Below are 18,643 nucleotides of genomic sequence, written 5' to 3' on the forward strand. Positions count from 1 at the left end.
TTTTTTTTGGGGGGGGCGGCTTTGGGAAGTTTTTGGTGTGTGCTGGTCATGGCATATTAAAAAGCCACAGGCCTGGGAGGACCTTGCGGCCAGAGCGGGCCACCCCTTCTTCGGTGGGGCCATGGTTGATGGGATGCCCGCTGCATCGGCGGGTTACTTAGCTGGGTCAGGTCTGACTCACGTCTGTGTGGGACTCTGTCTGCTGCTGACTCTTGCCTTTCTCTAGAGTGTAGCCTCCAGACTTTGCACTTTTGTCTCCTTGTCCCTGAAAGGCTGGGAGATTCATTGTTTGTCTTAAGAAGTCTCCGGCTTGACTGCCGCCCCGTGCAGTTGAAACACGTGGACGTTCCACCCCGTGTACCGCAGGAATTGTGCATCCTCCGACAGGGAGAGTGGCTGTGTGTTTGAAACCCCAGCCCTGTGCAGAGGGGTCTGTGTCTGCAGCAGTGGCCCCACCAGGGAGGGACCTGGTACTCGCAGCCCCTCATGCTCTCTGCAGTGGGGAAGAGCCTCAGTGTCACTCGGCACTCAGTCTGGGTTTTCGCTGCCCAGCCCTGTGGCTTCTAGGCCCTTCTGCCCACACTGCTTTGTGCCCGAGGTGCAGGCCTGCTCTAGAGATGCCGCAGGCTCCCTTCCAGGCCACCAGGACGCGGATACGGCAGTGCAGCGGGTCCGGTGCATTTGTTTGGTTTCCCAGGGCCGGCAGAAGCCACGCGTGCCGTAGGGATGTCTGAGCAGCCACGTGCGTGCCTTCACGTAAAAATACTTCAGTGCCGAGAAACGTTACGCGTCATCTGAGCTTTCAGGATGTCCGTTTTTTGGCCTCGCCGTGGGCGACTGCTGACTGAGCGGCGCGGCTCCCGCGGAAGGCTGGCGTGGCCCCGGCAGGCTCTTACACTGCGACGGTGGTGACGTTTGCTGCATCGCCTGTTCCTTTCACCACGGAGTCCTCTGTAGCCTTGGGCGCGGAGGGCAGGGCACCCGCTGGAGAGCTTCTTCCAGAATCCGTCCTCCAGCCCTGCTGCTCCCTCGTCGGCCGGTCTACGGAACATCAGAGATCGCTGCTCCCAGGCCACCCGGCGAGGGTCGTAACAAGGTGGAAATGATGCAGGAATCCCCAGCACGGGGCCCAGAGACCCGACCCGCAGTAAGCACGCGCCGTTGTGAAAGCGGCACCACGTCGCCACGTTCCACTGGGCCGCACGAGCCCGTGCCTGGGATTGCTCGCGCTCGAGAAGCCCCAGCAAGGCTGCACAACCGGGGCGCCTGCTCCGGGAGACCGCAGGCCGCTGCATGCCCCGCGCCTGTGGGGCGGCCCCGCGCATGCCCGCGAGCGAGGCTCCACCCGCGCCCTCCCACGGTGGCTCCACTCCGAGGTGGGTGCCCGAAGACAGCCCCTGGGGTTTCGGCGCTGCAGCCTTGCGGCCCTCACACCCACAGTTCTCCGTGGCTTTTGTTTGCTTTATTTATTTTAAAGATTTTATTCATGAATTTGACAGAGATCACAAGTAGGCAGAGAGGCAGGCAGAGAGAGGAGGAAGCAGGCTCCCCGCTGAGCAGAGAGCCCGATGCGGGGCTCGACTCTGGGATCATAACCTGAGCCGAAGGCAGAGGCTCAACCCACGGAGCCACCGAGGTGCCCCATATATTTTTTTATTTTTTAAAGATGTTATTTACTTATTTGACAGAGACACTGAGAGAGGGAACATAAGCAGGGGGAGGGGGGAAGCAGACTCCCCGCTGAGCAGAGAGCCCGATGCGGGGCTCGACCCCAGAATTCTGGGATCATGACCTGAGGTGAAAACAGACGCTTCATGGACGGAGCACCCAGACGCCCTCTAACAGCTTTTAAAATGCAGCTGGTAGGGCGCCTGGGCGGCTCAGGTCAGGATCCCCGGGTCCTGGGTTGAGCCCTGAGTCCGCGAGTCTGACTTCCCTGTAGTGGGGGGCCTGTTTGTCCGTCTCCTTCAGCCCCTCCCCAGGCTAGTGCACATGCGTGGGCGCGCACAGTCTCTCAAATAAATAAAATCCGACAGAAGGAGAAAAGAGGCAATTATCAGTGCTATAGGAGTCCTAGGGAGCCCCCCTGACAGGCTCATCATCCTTTGGTTTTTCTTACTCCTACCGCTTGTGCGTCTCCTCATGTGCCCCTGTGTCGGCGTGTGGCAGTGGGGCCGGCAGGGTGTGCGGCTGCCCCTCACGTTCCCGCGCTGCGCCCCTGGCAGTGCACAGTCCGAGCGTGTTTGTTTCCGCCGATGGGAAGCTGCGCCCCTTGCTGGGGCCCCCGGTGGTCTGCAGGGTTTTGCTTCTGCGAGTCGCTCAGCTGTCAAGCTCTGGTCCCCGAATCCTGGTGTGCGTGTGTGAACACCTTTGGGTCCTGGAAGGCGGGCAGGCGCCAAGGCGTGGAACTGGGAGGCGGTGGGACCTGGGGGTTTCTTCCCACCAGATGCAGTCAGGGAGTGTCCGTGTTCCCATGCCCTCACCCTCACCAGGTATGGTCACGTGGTGCCTTTTTCACGGACTTCTTCAATCAACAATCAGGCTAAATATTTTTTTAAAGGTTTATTTATTTGAGGGAGGGACTGGAGGCAGAGGGAGAGAGAATCCCAAGCAGACTCCGCCTCCCGAGTTGGAACCCCATTCGGGGCTTGATGCCATGGCCCCGAGACCGTGACTGAGCTGCACGCTCAGCCGACTCTGCCGCCCAGGTGCCCCTCGAGGCAGGTGTTTCAGTGGTGTGAGGTGTGACCTTTCAGTGGTTTCTGAGGTGTGACTCAAACGTCCGGTACGACTCACCCATGTTCACGAGCCCGCGTCTGATTTTAGAACACTTTCGTCCCCCAAACGGAGACCCCGCGCGCCTTCGCCGCCCGTCCCGGGCCTCCTGGCGCTCATGCATCCGCTTTCTGTCTGTGCGAGTGCCTGACGCGATCTCGCCCCGTGGGCTCGGCTGTGACGGGCCTGTTTGCCACTTTCCTGAGGTCTTTGGGTCTAGCCACGTCCGTGGCCGTGTCTTCAGTCTGTCTTCTGGACGTCATTTGGTGCGGAGGGTGCTGACTCCCAGGGCGGGCTGGATGCCCAGAAGCCAGGAGGCTTTGGGCCTCGCCCTGAAGAGGAACTTTTGAAGCTGGGGATGACGCCCTCGTAACAAAGGATTCACTTCCTCACCTGTCAGGAAAAGTAGAGGCCGGGGGTGCGGCTCAGAATTGCATCGTCTGTGTTAATGGCTGACGGGCAGGGGCCAGCGGGGGGGGGGGGGGGTGGGGGGGGGGGACGGGACGGGGCAGCGAGTGGGGGTCGCCCAGCCGTGCCCAAGTGCTGCCTCCTGGCCCCTGCTCGGCTCTGTCCCTTCTGACTCTGGCTCAGCTCCGCGGCTGCGGCTGAAGGTGCTGCAGGGTCCGCGGGAGTCCTGGGGCGGCCGGCAGACGCCTGAGGTGTGCTCACATCCACTGCTCTCTGCAAAGGCCTGCGGTGCCCAGGACATTGGCTCTGCTGCTCCGGCCCCTTCCAGAATGCCCCTTCCAGAATGCCCCTTCCAGACTGCCGCGACTGAGCGACTGCGCACTGGGCCGCCTCTCAGGTCTGGGCCTAAGAGAACTCGTGGGGAGGGCCTGTCCCTTACCAGGGGACAGGAGCGAGCAAGAGGCCCCTAGCCCCTGTGTAGGGCTTCCTCTCCTCTTCCTCCCCGTCCCGTATGGTGTTTGTTTCTTTATTTAGTTTTATTTCTTTTTTAAAAGATTTTATTTATTTGACAGAAACAGCGAGAGGGAACACAAGCAGGGGGAGTGGGAGAGGGAGAAGCAGGCTTCCCGCCGAGCAGGGAGCCGGATGTGGGACTGGATCCCAGGACCCTGGGATCATGACCTGAGCCGAAGGCAAACACTTAACCACTGAGCCCCCCAGGTGCCCTGTCCCATGTTGGTTAATAAACCGTCAGCCTCGACTGCATAGACCTCGCCCTTAGCCCCTGTGTGTGGAGCAGGTCCTTCAGTTTTAAACCGTAACTAAATGTTCGCACGAGACCGCATGTGCTGGGATCCCATATGGAGAATCGGAGTGTTCGTTATTGGCCTGCCTTAAAGTTCGTACTGTACAAAGATGCATTTGTGCTGTGATGTTTTATCATGAAGAATCAGCGTTTTGACTCATTTTTAGGACTGAGGCTGCCGTTTTGAGCATTTGGACAGTAACTTCATTTAACCCTTTTTAGGAAAGCTGGTGGCTCTGTGGGCGACAGCAGCACCTGCTGTCCTCATTGAAGAGCTCGGGGTGTCCTGCATTGGAGCTTCCTCACCCAGGCTCTCTGTGCCTTTAGCGCTGGTGCTGACCCCTGGCCCCGCCCCCGCACAAGAAGCCCTTAAGTGCATGAGATGATCAGACTGCCATCTGTTTCTTTTTTTGAAGTTCTTGAAATTAAATACCAAATAGGAAAGATTATTTGTAAAATGTGTTTAAGAAATAAAACATCACGGGGCACCTGGGTGGCTCAGAGGGTTAAGCCTCGGCCTTCGGCTCAGGTCATGATCTCAGGGTCCTGGGATCGAGCCCCGCATCGGGCTCTCTGCTCAGCAGGGAGCCTGCTTCCTCCTCTCTCTCTGCCTGCCTCTCCGCCTGCTTGTGATCTCTGTCTGCCAAATAAATATAATAAAATCTTTAAAAAAAAAGAAAAGAAAAAGAACTAAAACATCACATAATATCAAGCCTCCAACATAGAGTTTAAGGACCGGAACATTCCCGGGTCCCTCCTCCTCTTTCTCTAAAGGGGACCACTGTGGTGTTGAGCTGCGACTTCCTGTTTCTCTCCCTAGCTGTTCCCCCTGTGCTTGTTTTCCTAAACCAGGCGACTTGTGTGCTGTTGCGGTTGGCAGAGACTTGCTGCCCCCGCCCCCAGGATGGTCCCCCCACTGCGTGCAGGTGTCCGCCGCGCCTCGGACTTCACGTGCTCCGTCGTTGTGTTGCAAGGATTTCATTGCCTCTTTTCTGCACTGAGTTCCCCTGCGAATGTGGGGGTGCCGCACCTGTTCCGGGTCCCCCGGTGTCTCTCAGGGGTTAGGGTCGTCTGCGTCGGGGTCCTGTCAGTCAGTCACCTGTCAGGTGGTTCCTAGGTCCTTTATTATCTCTGTGTAACGTAAATAGTGTCTTTTTAAAATGACGTTTTCAGACTGTTGTTTGGCAACTTTGCTGTCTGTTATGTACACGTGTGTTCTTCTGGGTTTTCGCACGCGTGAGCGTGTCGTGCAGGGATGGCAGCTGTCTTTCTCTCCCTGCTCACCTCGGCTCCCGCGGGTAGGCCTTCCAGAACCGTGTCCATTGACCAGCGCCGTCTCTTATTTTTAGCTATAAAGGAAGTGCTTTCAGGAGTTCATCGTTAGCTCTGAGTGTGGAGGGTGTGTTTGCTAATACCCTTCATCACGTTGGCAGTTTGCGTCTTCCATGTCTTGTCAATTTCTGGCACTGAAGAAGTGAGCTTCCCCCCCTCCCTTTTTTTTAAGACTTTATTTATTTGCCAGGGAGAGCGTACAAGAGGGGGGGAGAGGGGTAGAGAGAGATTCAGCAAACTCCCTGCTCAGCAGGGAGCCCATCGCAGGATTTGACCCCAGGACCCGGAGATGACAGCCTGAGCTGCAGCCAGACCCTTAGCCCGCTGAGCCGCCCCCGTGGTCACGGAGCTTGTGCTGTTGCGCTAGGCGGGCTGTGGCTTTCTGGGACCGCTTGCTCCCCTGTTGCAGCTAGCAGTGCTTCCTGTCGTCTTTGTAGCCTTGTGGGATTTGAGACAATCATTTCTCACACGTTTTGGGAAAACCAGTTTGAGCAAAGAGACCTCTGAAGGCAAACATGGAAGTAATCCTCCTGGTCCTCCTGTGGGCTGTGGCTAGGCTGAGAGTCCGCCTTGCAAATGGGACGCGCCCCGAGGTTCATCGAAGGCTACCTGTCATGTCGTCTGTGAAAGCAAGACCGGGAAACTCTCTAAAAGTTCGGTGATGGGGCACCAAGTTAGAATACACCTCTGGGGTAGAACAGTACGTGGTCACTGAAGCTGTGAGCTTGAAAATTACTCAGAGATCTGGGATACAAACATACAAACGTAGTGATCCGAAGCAGCACCTGCACCCCAGGATTTATAGCCGCGAAGCCCCCGTAGCCAGATGTCCTTCGGCAGATGGAAGGATAGAGAAGATGTGGTATATCTGCACGTGGACTACTACGCAGCCATCGACACAGACGAAATCTTGCCATTTGCAAAGACGCAGATGGAACTAGAGGCTGTTAGGCTGAGCGAAGTCAGTCAGTCAGAGAAAGACAGTTACCACACGACCTTACTGACACGGGGAGTTCGAGAAACGAGACAGAGCAGCCGAGGGGAAGGGACGGAAAAACAAAACAAGACGAAATCAGGGGGAGACAAACCGTAAGAGACCTTTACCCATTGGAAACAGACCGAGGGTGGCTGGGGGGCCGGGGCTGGGGGCCGGGGGCACTGGTGACGGGCACCGAGGGGGACTCGGGATGTGACGAGCACCGTGCGTCGTGAGCAGCCGACGCGTCACTCACCTCTGTCCCTGAAACTAACAGTTCACTCGGTGTAAATTAATTGAATTTAAGTTAAAAAAGGTCTGGGATAAAACTCATAACGTAAAAGCATACATACACCTGCGTATGCAGCGCAGAGATCTGCGTGTGGCTGCGGATGTGCACTCTGCTGTGCGCGTGTACGGAGGACGGGCCTGCAGAGCTTGGGGGTCCTTGGGAGGGGGGTCGGTGCTTGTCCACAGCTCTGGATTCTATGTCCTTCTGGGTCCTGTGCAGCCATAAAAGCATGGCAGGGGAGAGAGGGCTGAGATGTCACCTAGAGACGCTGTGACACTGGGGAAGGAGCGGACGGGAGGCCCGCAGGGACAGCTGGGGCCTGCTGCTTGTAAAGGTGCTTTTCCCGAGTCAGCGTTTGGCGCGGGTTATCTTGGGGGAATGCGGGGGCGGGGGGGACCGTGGCTTCTCCTTTCTCTCTGCGCTGCGTTGCTCTACCGTGGGTTCCTTTTATAATTTAGAGCAAGAGTTTCTGCGTTTGTGGTCGCACACTTGATCCCTGCGGAAAGGTACGAGGCAGGCCTGGTGAGCGTGAGCCCTGTTTGCATCTGGCATACCTCCTTCTTTCCTGTCGTTTTCGGTCGGTTGTGTGAATGGTGATTGTAGAGACCGTGGAGCACGCTGCTGCGGATGCGGCGGAACCGCAGCGTGTTTGAGGACTGACAGCCACTGCGGCCGTCTGTCCCTGGTTTGGGGAGGCTCCTGGCGTGCGCCGGTGCCCCCACGCTTGGGGGTGGCCGAGTGCGTAGCTCGGAGAGTGGGGTGTACTCGGAGGTGGGTGTGCAGGGGTGGTGTGCGGTGTTCGGCGCTGTGGCCTGGCTGTAGTCCCCGGGGCATAAAGTGGAGAGGAGCGTCCAGGGCCAGAAGGGCCTTCGGCGCGGACCGGTGGGCCGCAGCAGACTGACTGTGCCCCTCAGGGTGCCGGGCGGCACCTGGAAGCCAAGCAGAGAAAGCGTTTCCTTGTCCCGTGGCGCTGACAAGTCGAGAATGGGGTGCTGCCAGTTCTTTCAAGAGAAGAGTCACACAGTAGAGATTCCATTTGCCTTTTTTTTTCTTTTTTAAAGGTTTTTTAAGATTTATTTGACACAGAGAGAGTGAGGGAGGGAGAGGCAGGCAGAGCAGGCAGAAGGTGAAGCAGCTCCCTACTGAGCAGAGAGCCCAATGCGGGGCTCGATCCCAGGACCTTGAGGTCATGACCTGCACCGAAGGCAGCCGCTCAACCCACTGAGCCACCCAGGCGCCCCTCGTTTGCCTTTTCCAGGCAAGATGGCGCTCTGGTCAGTGGCACTTGCCCTTGTCCTGGCGCGAGCACGGAGCTCCCTGGACGACTCCGCGGTAACGTGGCGGTGGTGCCGTGGTCTGCAGGCATGGCCGAGGCAGGGGCCGGGGCACCGGGGACCTCAGCCTCCGCCTCTCCCTGTGGAAATGAATCCGCTGACACTTTGTCAGCTGCCACCCTGGGAATTAAGGGGCCGCCTCTCCCAGCCCGACATCTGCTGACGCCCGTAAAAAGTAATTGCTTTTGAGATGCTGTGTAGGGCCGGGTCTGGCTGGCAGAAACGTCGGTGTGGAGGCAGGGGGAGAGATAGAAGTTCCCTGTTTGCCCCCTGGGGAACAGAGAGGGATACAACACCTTTATTTTCTTGGGGAGCAGAAAGGTACAGTTGGGTAGTTAAATTTGAAAGAGAATAGCATGATACAGAGAAAAGTAGAGGGGCGTTCAACAAGGAAGTTCCCTAGAGGGGAAGATGAAAGCGAACAGGTGCTGGAAGAATGGGTCTGCATGTTCGAGCTGGGTTAGATCGGAAGATGAATTCCAGACGGCTAATTATGGATGAGTTGTTGCAGGTTGTTTCTGGTAGGGGCAAGCGTGTACTTTTGGAAGTGGTGATTTAGTTGGATTGGATTTGGCTCCTGCCTCCTACCGTATCTCCTCCACTGGGCAACGCCACTTCCGGGGCCCCAGGACCCACTCAGCCGGCCTGTGTGTCGGGCTGTCCCCATCCAAGCCGGTAGAGCCTGAGAAAGCTGGGCCCAGCCTGATGGCCGCAGAAAGCAGCGCAGGGCGGCCACCTGTCACATGGACTGGAAATTAATTCCAACTTCAAAGGAAGGCAGACAGACAAAGCAGTGTGTTGTTTTCCAGGAATGCGTCCTTTGATGGGGACGCGGAATGCTGCCTGTGCGGCTAGCTGGTTAGCAGATTCGGACCGCTTTCTGGGAGAGCAGAGGAGCAGGTTCTGGTTGGCAGCTCCCTTACGTTGTGAATCAAGGAAAGGTCCGGAAGGCACGGGTAAACAGATATATTGCAGACCAGGAATCTTAATTTCTTTTTTTTTTTTTTTAAGATTTTATTTATTTACAGAGAGAAATCATAAGTAGGCAGAGAGGCAGGCAGAGAGAGAGAGAGGGAAGCAGGCTCCCTGCGGAGCAGAGAGCCCGATGCAGGACTCGATCCCAGGACCCCGAGATCATGACCTGAGCCGAAGGCAGCGGCCCAACCCACGGAGCCACCCAGGCGCCCCGGAGTCTTAATTTCTCAACCGTAGAGTCTGGGCCAGATAAGACCTCTGGGCTTGCCGTGGGGGTGACGGACGTGCTTCAACTTAGGAACGCCTGTGCAGGTTGTTTCGAAAGACGGTGTGCGTCTCTGCGGTCCCCGGCAGGGTGGGATGTGCTGCGGCAGCCTGGCAGTGGCCCGTGAGCCTCAGGGGGGTCTGCTTGGCATCCATTGGGTCTGAGGGCTCTAATAAATGTAAACTTTTATGGAAGGCCCCATAATTGGAAGTTATGGATGTATGATTTATATATGACTCCGTGAATGATTTATATGATGTTAAGTGATGATTTAGATAGAAAATATGACCCCCTCTCACAGAATCTTTAATGAAAAGTGTGGGTTCTTATGAATTTATTTCTAGAGCTCTGTTTGAACTCAGCGTGTTTGACATAAATCAGATATAATTGTCATTTTATGATTAATGAACATATGCTGGCCGTTTTCCCCCATAATTAAACTTTATGTTCTGTGCATCTGACAAAGCAAAACAAGTTCAGACTTTGACAGATTGGTGGTGGGGGTTTCCCCGCCTGCGCATTTATGTGCACGCTCATTTGCGTATTATTTGTTTTCCTGATGTTCGGGATGAAGTCGGGCTTCAGGGGTGCGCGTGGGATCACTGGCTCAGACCCAAGACCGAGGGAGGGCCGCGTGGGTGGGAGGCAGCGGGTGGGTGTAGTGGGCGGCAGCGGGAGGAGCCCTGGGCGGGAGAGTGTGCTGGGTCAGGGGCCGTGACGCTCGCTCCCAGTGGAGACGTCCCATTAGCCCAGAGCAGGGCCGCTTTTCATGGTGTGGCCACCGTGCCGAGCCTTGGGAAGTGACGGCAGGTGGCTTTGTGGCAAAAACACGCACTGCTCCTCTCTGCCTTCCCTGCACTTCAGCGAGACTTAGAATCGTTGAGAAGGTAGGACGACAAGCCTGCGAAAGACGAAGCGCGTCTCTGGTCGGCACACCTTCCCTCACCCCGCTCACTTCTGATTCCGTTTCAGGACATAGACAAGTTCGGCAATGAGATCACCCAGCTGGCCCGGCCCCTGCCCGTGGAGTATCTGATCATAGACGTAAGTGTGCGACACACACCACCTCCCTGGGCATCCAGATGCAGGGTGTGGGCGGCGGTGGCTTGGACAGTTGCTCCTCTGCTTGGCCCGGGACAGGCACCCTGGAAGTAGGTGCCTCATTGAGCTCCTGTCATCCCTGAAGAGTGGGCGATTCTAGGGGCTTTTTCTTCTAGTTTCAGTTTATCTCCTTAAAAACAACTTAGGGTTTACCTTCTTCCGAACTAAAGTGCAGGACCACCGACCTGGTCAGGCAGTCTCCGCAGGTCAGATGTGCAGGTGCCACCCTGGTCACAGCTCATCTGCCAGAGCCGGGCTCGCCGTGGGGCAGCCACGACCGTCTTTGAGTGAAGGGATTGTGTGCTCGCTTGCAGGCAGCTGGCTGCGAGGCCCCGTCCCAGTCTCGTCTCCTTTCTGGAGGCGTGCTCTGCGCGTGGAGGTGCGGCCCCAGGCCAGAGGGTGGCAGCGGGCTCCAGCGTGAACGCAGCCCATTCGCAGAAGTCAGCTCTGTCCCACGGGGACGGGCGGCTGCTCATTTCCTAACTGTGACCTGCCCGGTTCTCTCCGGGCCACGTTTGGGCTCAGGAAGGGCACATGATTCAGGCTGTAAAATATCTTTGCGTTTGGAGCAACGGGTCCCCGGGAGCCAAGCCCATCGGTGCGCCATTCCAGTTGGCAGCTTCTGAGAACATATTTATTACCTCGGCCGTGAAGGCATCTGTGTTTTAGACTACCCAGGGTGTAATTAAGATGAAAACAGATTGATGGAACGTGCACTTAGGAGGAGTCGGCGTGATTTAAAGGCAGCTTTCTGAGGTCTTCTCTCCCCGTGGCCTCCCCACCCCTTTCTTTTCACAAAAGAGCCGAGTTCTTGCTTAGTGTGCTGGGTCAGTAGAGTTTGGTCGTGAAGGAACATCCCGCCTCGTGACGGCCACGCGCTCCGTTGCGGAACGAGCTTGGAGCGGTCCTTGAGAGCAGCTGTCCGGCCCGGTGTGCTCAGCCCCTCGTCGAGCCTCGTGAGCAGGCTCCGGCAGGAGAAGGCGTGAGCCGCTGTCCCTGGGCAGCTGTGGTGGTGCGGTTGGGGGTGTCTGGGCATCGGCTACATGACCTGAGACAGGCTTGGGGGCTGTGGTTTAGGTGCCGGGCGCCCTGCGCCCCTCCGTGGGGTCTGCGGCAGTCACAGTCTGCCTGGTGACCTCGCGCTGTCCTGCGTGAAGGGGAGGTTACCGGCCGGGCAGAGACGTCTCTTCGTTCCACACCGATTGCCCGCTGGGTGTCTGCTGCTGCTGGCCCCCGGCCGAGTCTGCCTTCCCGGAGTGGAGGTGCTGTGCCGTCCACAGGCCTTCGTCTCCCCGGCGCGGGTCGCTCTCCCGCCCTGTGTGGAACCGTGGCAGCCGCTGGCCCCGGTAAGGGCGTGTGCGTCTGAGCCTCGGTGGATGCTGGCTCCCCGGGGCGGCTCTGGCTCTAAAGGAACAGGCAGAGGCTTAGGCTCTGTGGCTGACAGAGGCCACACAGCCGTACACGGCATGGTGGCCGGAGTCTGCGGGCTGCACGGTCTCGTCAGTAAACACCAGCGGGAGCGGCGCCTGGCTACGGCCTCAGTCGCTGGAGTGTGTGACTCGATCTCGGGGTTGTGAGTTCAAGCTCCACACTGGGTGCAGACAGGACTTAAAAATAACACCTTTAGAAGAGCAGCAGGGTCAGGTGTCCCACGCCGCTGCCGGCTCAGCCGTCCCCCAGCGTGCTGGTGCAGTTGCCCGGATCCCGGGCCAGTCGGCCCGACGCGGCCCGCGGCCGTCGCTGATGCAGAGAACAGACCGGGACAGCGCGTCTTCACTCTTACCCATAGTCCCAGAGGAACCGGAATAGCTCTGCTAAGTGTGGACGAGGTGTGATCTGCTGGCGCTAGTGTCCTGCCGGGGAGGAGAGGCTGGGTCAGCCCAAGGCTGTTGACGGCTCACGCTTGGGTGCCTCTGTGGGGAGGCGCGTCTGCCGGGGAGCAGACCTGTACCCGCATGGGTTCTTGCACACTTGCCACTGCCCCTGTGGTTTCTGTTGGTGCAGCGTTCGATGTAAAACGCCTTCTCTTGTTCCTAAAGCGCGTCTGAGCCAGGTGAAGGGCTTAGGTGCCCCTTTGGACTCAAGCTCTTGACCGCAGCCCGTCTGCGGGGAGAGCAGGCGTGCCCTGAGCCGCACGTCAGAAGCGTGGCTTCTCTTGCTGCGTCCACGTGGTGGGGCCGGACGTCCCGAGGGGCCTCAGCAGGCTCTCTGGAGGTCGCTGCATCTCCCAGACTGTCCCGGCTGACCTGAGAGTTCTGGCCTCATCCGTCGTGTCCCCACGGCTCACCCTCTGGCTCCTCCCCGGGCGAGGGCCTCCGTGGGAGCGGCTCGGCCGACGGAGCCCCGAGTTAGGTGTTGCGGAGGCCCGCACACTCGGATGGCCTGCGGATGGCCCCGTCCTCGAGCGTGTGAACAGTGATCCTTCTGTTGGCTTCCGGGACCAGTGTCAGGGCTTTCGTTGTGGGTGTCATTCACAACGTGGATGTCCAGTGGGGAACAGGACTCTGAGGCCGGAGCTCGGGGAGGGTACCGCGCTCGGGGCTGCCCTCTCCCCTGCTTGCAGCACGATTTATCAAGGCTTGTGTTTGTTCGCTAGATCACAACAACCTTCCCCAAGGACCCAGTTCATACTTTCTCCATTTCACAAAGTCCGTTTCCTATTGAAAACCGGGACGTCCTGGGTGAGACACAGGTAAGCTCGTCTTTACAGATGTGATTTAACATGACTCCTGCTTGTTTATCTAGTGTCAGTGATGTTTTTCTAGAAAGTACCAAGCTTTCAAACTCTCCTGATGGATTCTTGTTGACGAAGCCCAGCTAGGACATTTTCTGACACTCAGTTGGCCACCGTGACATCCTCTCCGGGCCGGGGCTGACAGATAACCGCAGCGGCAAACCCCCGTAAGGCCTCGGGGCCGTGGATCTGCCAACGGGCTGTTCTCAGCTGACGTCTTCCTTACTCAAATGTGTTTGTCACTTGTGTCCTCTGCCAACAACTTCTTTAGTGTTTGTTCGTTAACAAGCATCATCTCCTTGTGGAGACGTTGCACCTTGATGTTTGATTTGGCTTCCCGCCCTGTCACCTTCTGCATAGTTTTTTTTTTTTTTTTTTAAGATTTTATGTGTTTATTTGATAGAGAGAAACACAGTGAGAGAGGGAACAGGAGCAGGGGGAGAGAGGGAGGGAGAAGCAGGCTCCCCGCTTGGCAGGGAGCCCAGTGCGGGGCTTGATCCCAGGACCCTGGGACCATGACCTGAGCCGAAGGCAGACACTTATCAACGAAGTCCCCGAGGCACCCACTTGCTGCTGCATTTCTCATGCGTGGACTGGGCCGTGGGCCTCGTGCGGCCTGGACACTTGGGCTTTCCAGCGCGCAGTGCGGACCCCACGCAGCACGTCCTTTGTGGCGGGCCCTGCTCACGGCTGCCCACTTGCCTCACACTGCCGCACGGGCCGTCTGGGACACGCATTTCGTCTTCGGTTCTAGTTGTTACAGGTGTTGCAGGAACGAGTAGAGAGTTCTTGGGAAGTGTGGTGCACTCTGATGCTTTGCTGTCCTCACGGCCCCTCTGTGCGGGGCCTCGGGGTGCTTGTAGAGGTGCAGAGCCACTCACTTCCTGGGCGGGGCTCTTGACCTCCTGGGTTCGTTTTGCTGAAGGTGGGTGTGTTCCATCTTCCCCCCAACACACACACACACACACACACACCAGCAGCGCAGCGGGACAGTGAGTTCACACAGGTTTTCTAGCCCCAGAATGAGGCCTTCTCACAGCCCACTCTCCTCCTGGAGCGGCGGGGGCATTTTTGGGCTTTCTGAGTGTGTCTGCAGCAGGCCCAGCTTTACCTACACCCTCTCTCTCTCTCTCTCACACACACACACGTCCATGAGTCACACGTGTGGAGAGCACCTTCCGGGAGGACAGGCCAGAGCACGTGTTGTAGCTGCGTGTTCCTCTGGCCCGGGTCCCCGTTGGTGCCTGAGAAGCAGCTGGAGAGAGATGTGTGTCCGCACTCTGCATCCAGCCGGGACTCAGGAGGGGACAGATGGCTCTCTGGGCTCAGCACGGGGGCTGTCCTGGGACGCTCGTGCTCACTCACTTCCTTCTGCTCCGCCCCTGTAGGACTTCCACAGTTTGGCCACCTATCTGTCCCAGAATACCTCATCCGTGTTCCTGGACACCATCTCGGATTTCCACCTCCTGCTGTTTCTGGTCACCAATGAGGTCATGCCCCTGCAGGTACAGGCCTGAGTGTGTTGGCCGCTGCGCCCCTGGCTTTGGTGGGCCCCGGGTGGGGGTTCCCTGCAGAGAGATGCTGCCTTTCCTCACAGGTCAGAGCAGGGCTGCGGAGCCGGGCAGTGGCTCTTCCGCGAGGTTATCGATAGGAGATGGAGTTTGCACTGACACCGCTTCGTCAGTGTCTGTCCCCAGGACCAGGACGGTGGCGTTTGTTTCAGTTCATAGGGAGCTCGGAGCCCTCCGGCACGGGGCGTCAGCACCCCGCGATGCACAGAGCTGCCTGCGGGCGAGCGCCACAGCCTCTGCGCATTCCCATCTCTTCCCTCCCGAATCCGCCTCCGTTTACCGCCGTAGCGCAGCAGGCCCGGAGTGCTCGGCTGCAGAGTGGGCGTTTTTAAGATGCGCCGTTGGGGAGAAAAGGCCAGGTGTCACTGACAGCGGCTGTCCCCGAGCCGTGTGGGGGCCACTGGTCCAGCCAGGACGCTCTCACTTTGTGCCTTTTTTTCCTGCCTGAGACCCAAGGAGGCAGCAGAGAGAGGGGAATGACTTCTTTCTGAGCCTCTGGCTCGACACGTTCTTGAAGGTGACCGAATCGAGGGGAGAGGTCCCTCCGACCCCACTGCGGCCCCGCGCCGGCGGCCTGTGCCTGTTCTCGCATCCCGCTGCGTTTAGCTGCTGTCTGTGTTTCGTCCCCAGACTACCCACTTTTGGCGTCTGACATCAGGCATCCTGAGACTTCCGTCTGGCCTCACCTGCCTTGTTAAGCCCAGAGGGTGGCCCCTCGGCCCCAGTGCAGCCGCTGCCCGTCCAGTGGGACAGGTGACTGGCACCTGGGCTCTTCACACGAGGCCTCCGCACCGGTGGCCACGCACTGACAGTCACCTGGTAGAAAACGTGTTCTGGGGAGCCCCTGACAGCCCCCGAAGGCTTAGTTTCTCATTAGATAAACTCTTTTAATTCCCTGCACTTTGACCGTGGAGGCCTCACACCTAGAGACGTGGTCGAGAGCAGGGAGAGCGTGAGGCGGGGGACGGGCCCCAGGAGCGCAGGCCCTGTCCGTGCACCCAGCCCTCTGGTGCTTGGCGGTTGAGCACACGGGTCCGCTCGCGACAGCCGCGCGGAATGGCTATCTGGGAAGAACTTCAGCTCAGCTCTAAAATTTAGCACTTGGTTTTGTAGACCGAAGTGTGTGGCGTTTGGTGTTTCAAGGGGGCGGTCTGTGAGGTGGTTCACTTACTTGTGAGGCATGTGTGCTGCTGCGGGAAGGGGAGACTCTGTCCCGGCGTGCGGCGCACGGGGCTCACGCTTGGCCTCTTGCAGGACAGCATCAGCTTGCTGCTGGAGGCCGTGAGGACTGGGAACGAGGAGCTTGCCCAGACGTGGAAGAAGTCTGAGCAGTGGGCCACCATCGAGCAGCTGTGCAGTAAGTGTCCTCCCCTTCCTCGGCCCTGAGGGTCCTGCCCTCGCACCCCACCGCCGGAGCGCAGGGAGCCAGACACGTGCTCTGCAGAGCCTCTCAGACCCCAGACGCGTTCCGGGGGTGTTGCGGGCGGCCCTTCGGGGACACACACTTTCTCTCCGCTGCGCCAGGCGTGCTCTCGAGGCCACACAGATCTGTGGGCACAGCTCCGCAGCTTCGAGGACGTGGAGGGTACGCCAGTCCTCCGGCGTCATAGGGGCAATTTGAACGTCCTTGTTTTAGGGAAACAGAAACCTTACGTTCGCCGCAGCGCCAAAAAGTCAGAAACCTTTGGTCTCCTCAGGTTTTTCTTTGTCCCTTCTTTGTACTGGCCCTCAGAGCTTCCGTGAAGGGTAGGGAGGACAGACCCTACAGAACAGACTGCCCAGGACCCCGAGTCCCCTTGTTGCCCAAACGGAGCCTTGGTCTTCAGTCCCAGGAGCTCCAGGTGGCAGGCTGCGGGCGCGGCCCCTTTCCCTGTGGCTTTGAGAAATACTGGAATGCCCTCTTCAGACAGCTTTAAAATACATACAAAAAGTGTTTACACCATTTTGTCAAACTAGTGAGTTAGATGCTAGAGCCAGAACTAGCCAAGGAAAACCTCGGTGCAGCCTAAGCCGCGAGGGAGCCGAGGGGACACGTCGTTCTCTCGGGGGGGGGGGTGCCCGTCCCCCAGGGCCTGTGGTCTGAAGCGCCTCGGTGTTGGTTGTGCTTCGGGTCACATTTTCCTTTCTGCACGGCTGCCAGCCGAGCGGTGATGGGGCTGGCCGACGTGCTGCGTGCTCTTGCCCTCACGTTCGGCGGGCCTGTCCGTTCTAACGCAGCGGACTGGTCGTGGCCGCCCAGTTCCCTAAGAGGAAGACCGCAACCTCGCGTCCTCGGGTGGCCGGGGGTGCGGTGTGCCCCGTGCCGCCTTCTCCCTGCAGGGATGCCGGCTGCAGCAGTGCAGGCTGAGGGGCGCTGGGCCCCGGCCAGGACTGACCGGTCCCCAGAGTTAAGCATCCTGTGTCAGCTGCACTTGGATTAAAAAGAACCTGGTGACTTAGACTGTTGACGCAAAGAGAGCAGCGTCCGTGAGCAGGACGTGGAATTTACCCTCGGCGAGAACCCCGCACACCTTCGTGCCCTCACACGCACCATTGACCGCGTGACAGCTGCCGGCGGCCTTGTAGAAACAGCCGCTTCCTCTCGGTCCAGGAAGCCGGCTCCTGGGCTTTTCCCCGAGACGTGAAAACAGGCCACGCGGAGATCTGTGCGGGCGTGTCGGTGGCAGCTGTGCCGCTGACGGCTCCAAACTGCCAGCCACCCTGACGGGCAGCCAGAGGCGCTGCTCTCGCCGGGCACCCATACTCCTCCCGGCACGCCTGAGCGCGGCGCTGGGGCTTAGCTGCTCACGCTTGTGCAGCAGCTCTGCGCGCAGGCGTGGGTGCGCGTGGGGGGCTCCGTGTGTTCCGAGAGCCCCGTCTGTCCGTGCCTGTGGCTGCTCGTCTTCGAGCCGCCTTGTCCTCGGCCGCACAGTAAGGTTGAGCTCTCGGGGGCAGGGTAGGAGCCACGAATGGCCGCCAACAGCCTCTCTTGCCGTCCCGCAGGCACCGTTGGAGTGCAGCTTCCGGGCCTCCAGGAGTACGGAGCTGTCGGGGGCTCCACGCACACCGCCACGGCGGCCGTGTGGGCATGTCAGCACTGCACCTTCATGAACCAGCCGGGCACCGGCCACTGCGAGATGTGTAGCCTCCCGAGGACCTAGGGGCCCGCCCAGCCCTCCCTGAAGCTGGGGTCATTGTCACCACGGCCCCATGCTGGGCAGCCCTGGAGGGCGGGGCAGGGTGGCTGCCCTCGGGTCACTGGCCCACAAAGCTTCTCAGCACCAGGCTGACCTGGAGGGAGAGCCAGGCTGGTGCTCTGCGGGCGCACATCAGCCTCCTAATGGGGCGGCATACGGTCCCCCCGCACGCCTGGGGCCAGCCTCCGAGGTGCTGGAAGGACCTGGGCACCCCGGAGCCATCTCCCGGGGTGGGGGGCAGAGAGGGCTGACTGCCGCCATCCGCTTTCTCTTCCCTTTCTCTTGGTTCTTGTTCTTCCCCTTCCCGTGGTTGTGGGTGGGAGCATCGGCGTACCCTGTTGCTCTGGGCAGACCCTGCCTGTGAGGGCCGCCTTTTCCCCTGCCAGTGGCCATCATCTGGCGGAATCACAGTGGGCCCAGGGTTGCTGGCCTCCCTTCTGCTTGACCTGCAGGTTAATTTGCTGCCCGCCCTCCTCCTTGCTCTCACCCGACATCTAGGTGGGATTTTTCAAGTCTGCGTTGGTTGTAATAACAGTTATCAGTAACTTCTGCCCAGGAGACTTATTTATTTCTTTGTAAGGTAAAAACTCCATACAAGGGGGACTGAGAGACACTAGTTCCCACTTCCTTCCCTCCCCTAGTGAGTCCCTGGGAGTGGCTGCAGGGTGGACACGGGGTGGGCGAAGGTGGACGGGGACCCGCAGTCAGTTCTTCTTGGAAGTAAACCTCAGTGCCTGAGACTTCCTGCCAAGCCACACGCCTGCCGCAGCGGCACACTTGGTGGTCCAGCAGGAGGGCGGTGGTCGCTGCTGGCAAGCATCGGCCCCTGCGAAAGGGCCAGGCCGGCCTGCGGTGAGCTGGGTTGCCTGGGACCCGAAGCTCTGGCCCCTTTTGCCCTG

The 18,643-nt window shown here is 58.9% G+C and overlaps 1 protein-coding gene across 2 annotated transcripts in view; it reads left to right on the forward strand.

Moving 5' to 3' along the window:
- The window catches only part of NPLOC4 (NPL4 homolog, ubiquitin recognition factor), a 54,858-nt gene extending 36,561 nt beyond the window's left edge, over window positions 1-18,297 (forward strand). For both annotated transcript variants that reach the window (XM_044247230.1, XM_044247229.1), the window contains exons 13-17: window positions 10,135-10,206; window positions 12,860-12,955; window positions 14,386-14,502; window positions 15,823-15,925; window positions 17,551-18,297. In XM_044247230.1, coding sequence (XP_044103165.1) covers window positions 10,135-10,206; window positions 12,860-12,955; window positions 14,386-14,502; window positions 15,823-15,925; window positions 17,551-17,708 — 546 coding nt within the window. In that variant the 3' untranslated portion in view covers window positions 17,709-18,297. The remainder of the gene's footprint in view (window positions 1-10,134; window positions 10,207-12,859; window positions 12,956-14,385; window positions 14,503-15,822; window positions 15,926-17,550) is intronic.
- The last annotated feature ends 346 nt before the right edge of the window (window positions 18,298-18,643 follow it).

The sequence above is a fragment of the Neovison vison genome, chromosome 5, assembly GCF_020171115.1.
Source record: "Neovison vison isolate M4711 chromosome 5, ASM_NN_V1, whole genome shotgun sequence".
In the NCBI taxonomy this organism is placed as follows: domain Eukaryota; kingdom Metazoa; phylum Chordata; class Mammalia; order Carnivora; family Mustelidae; genus Neogale; species Neogale vison.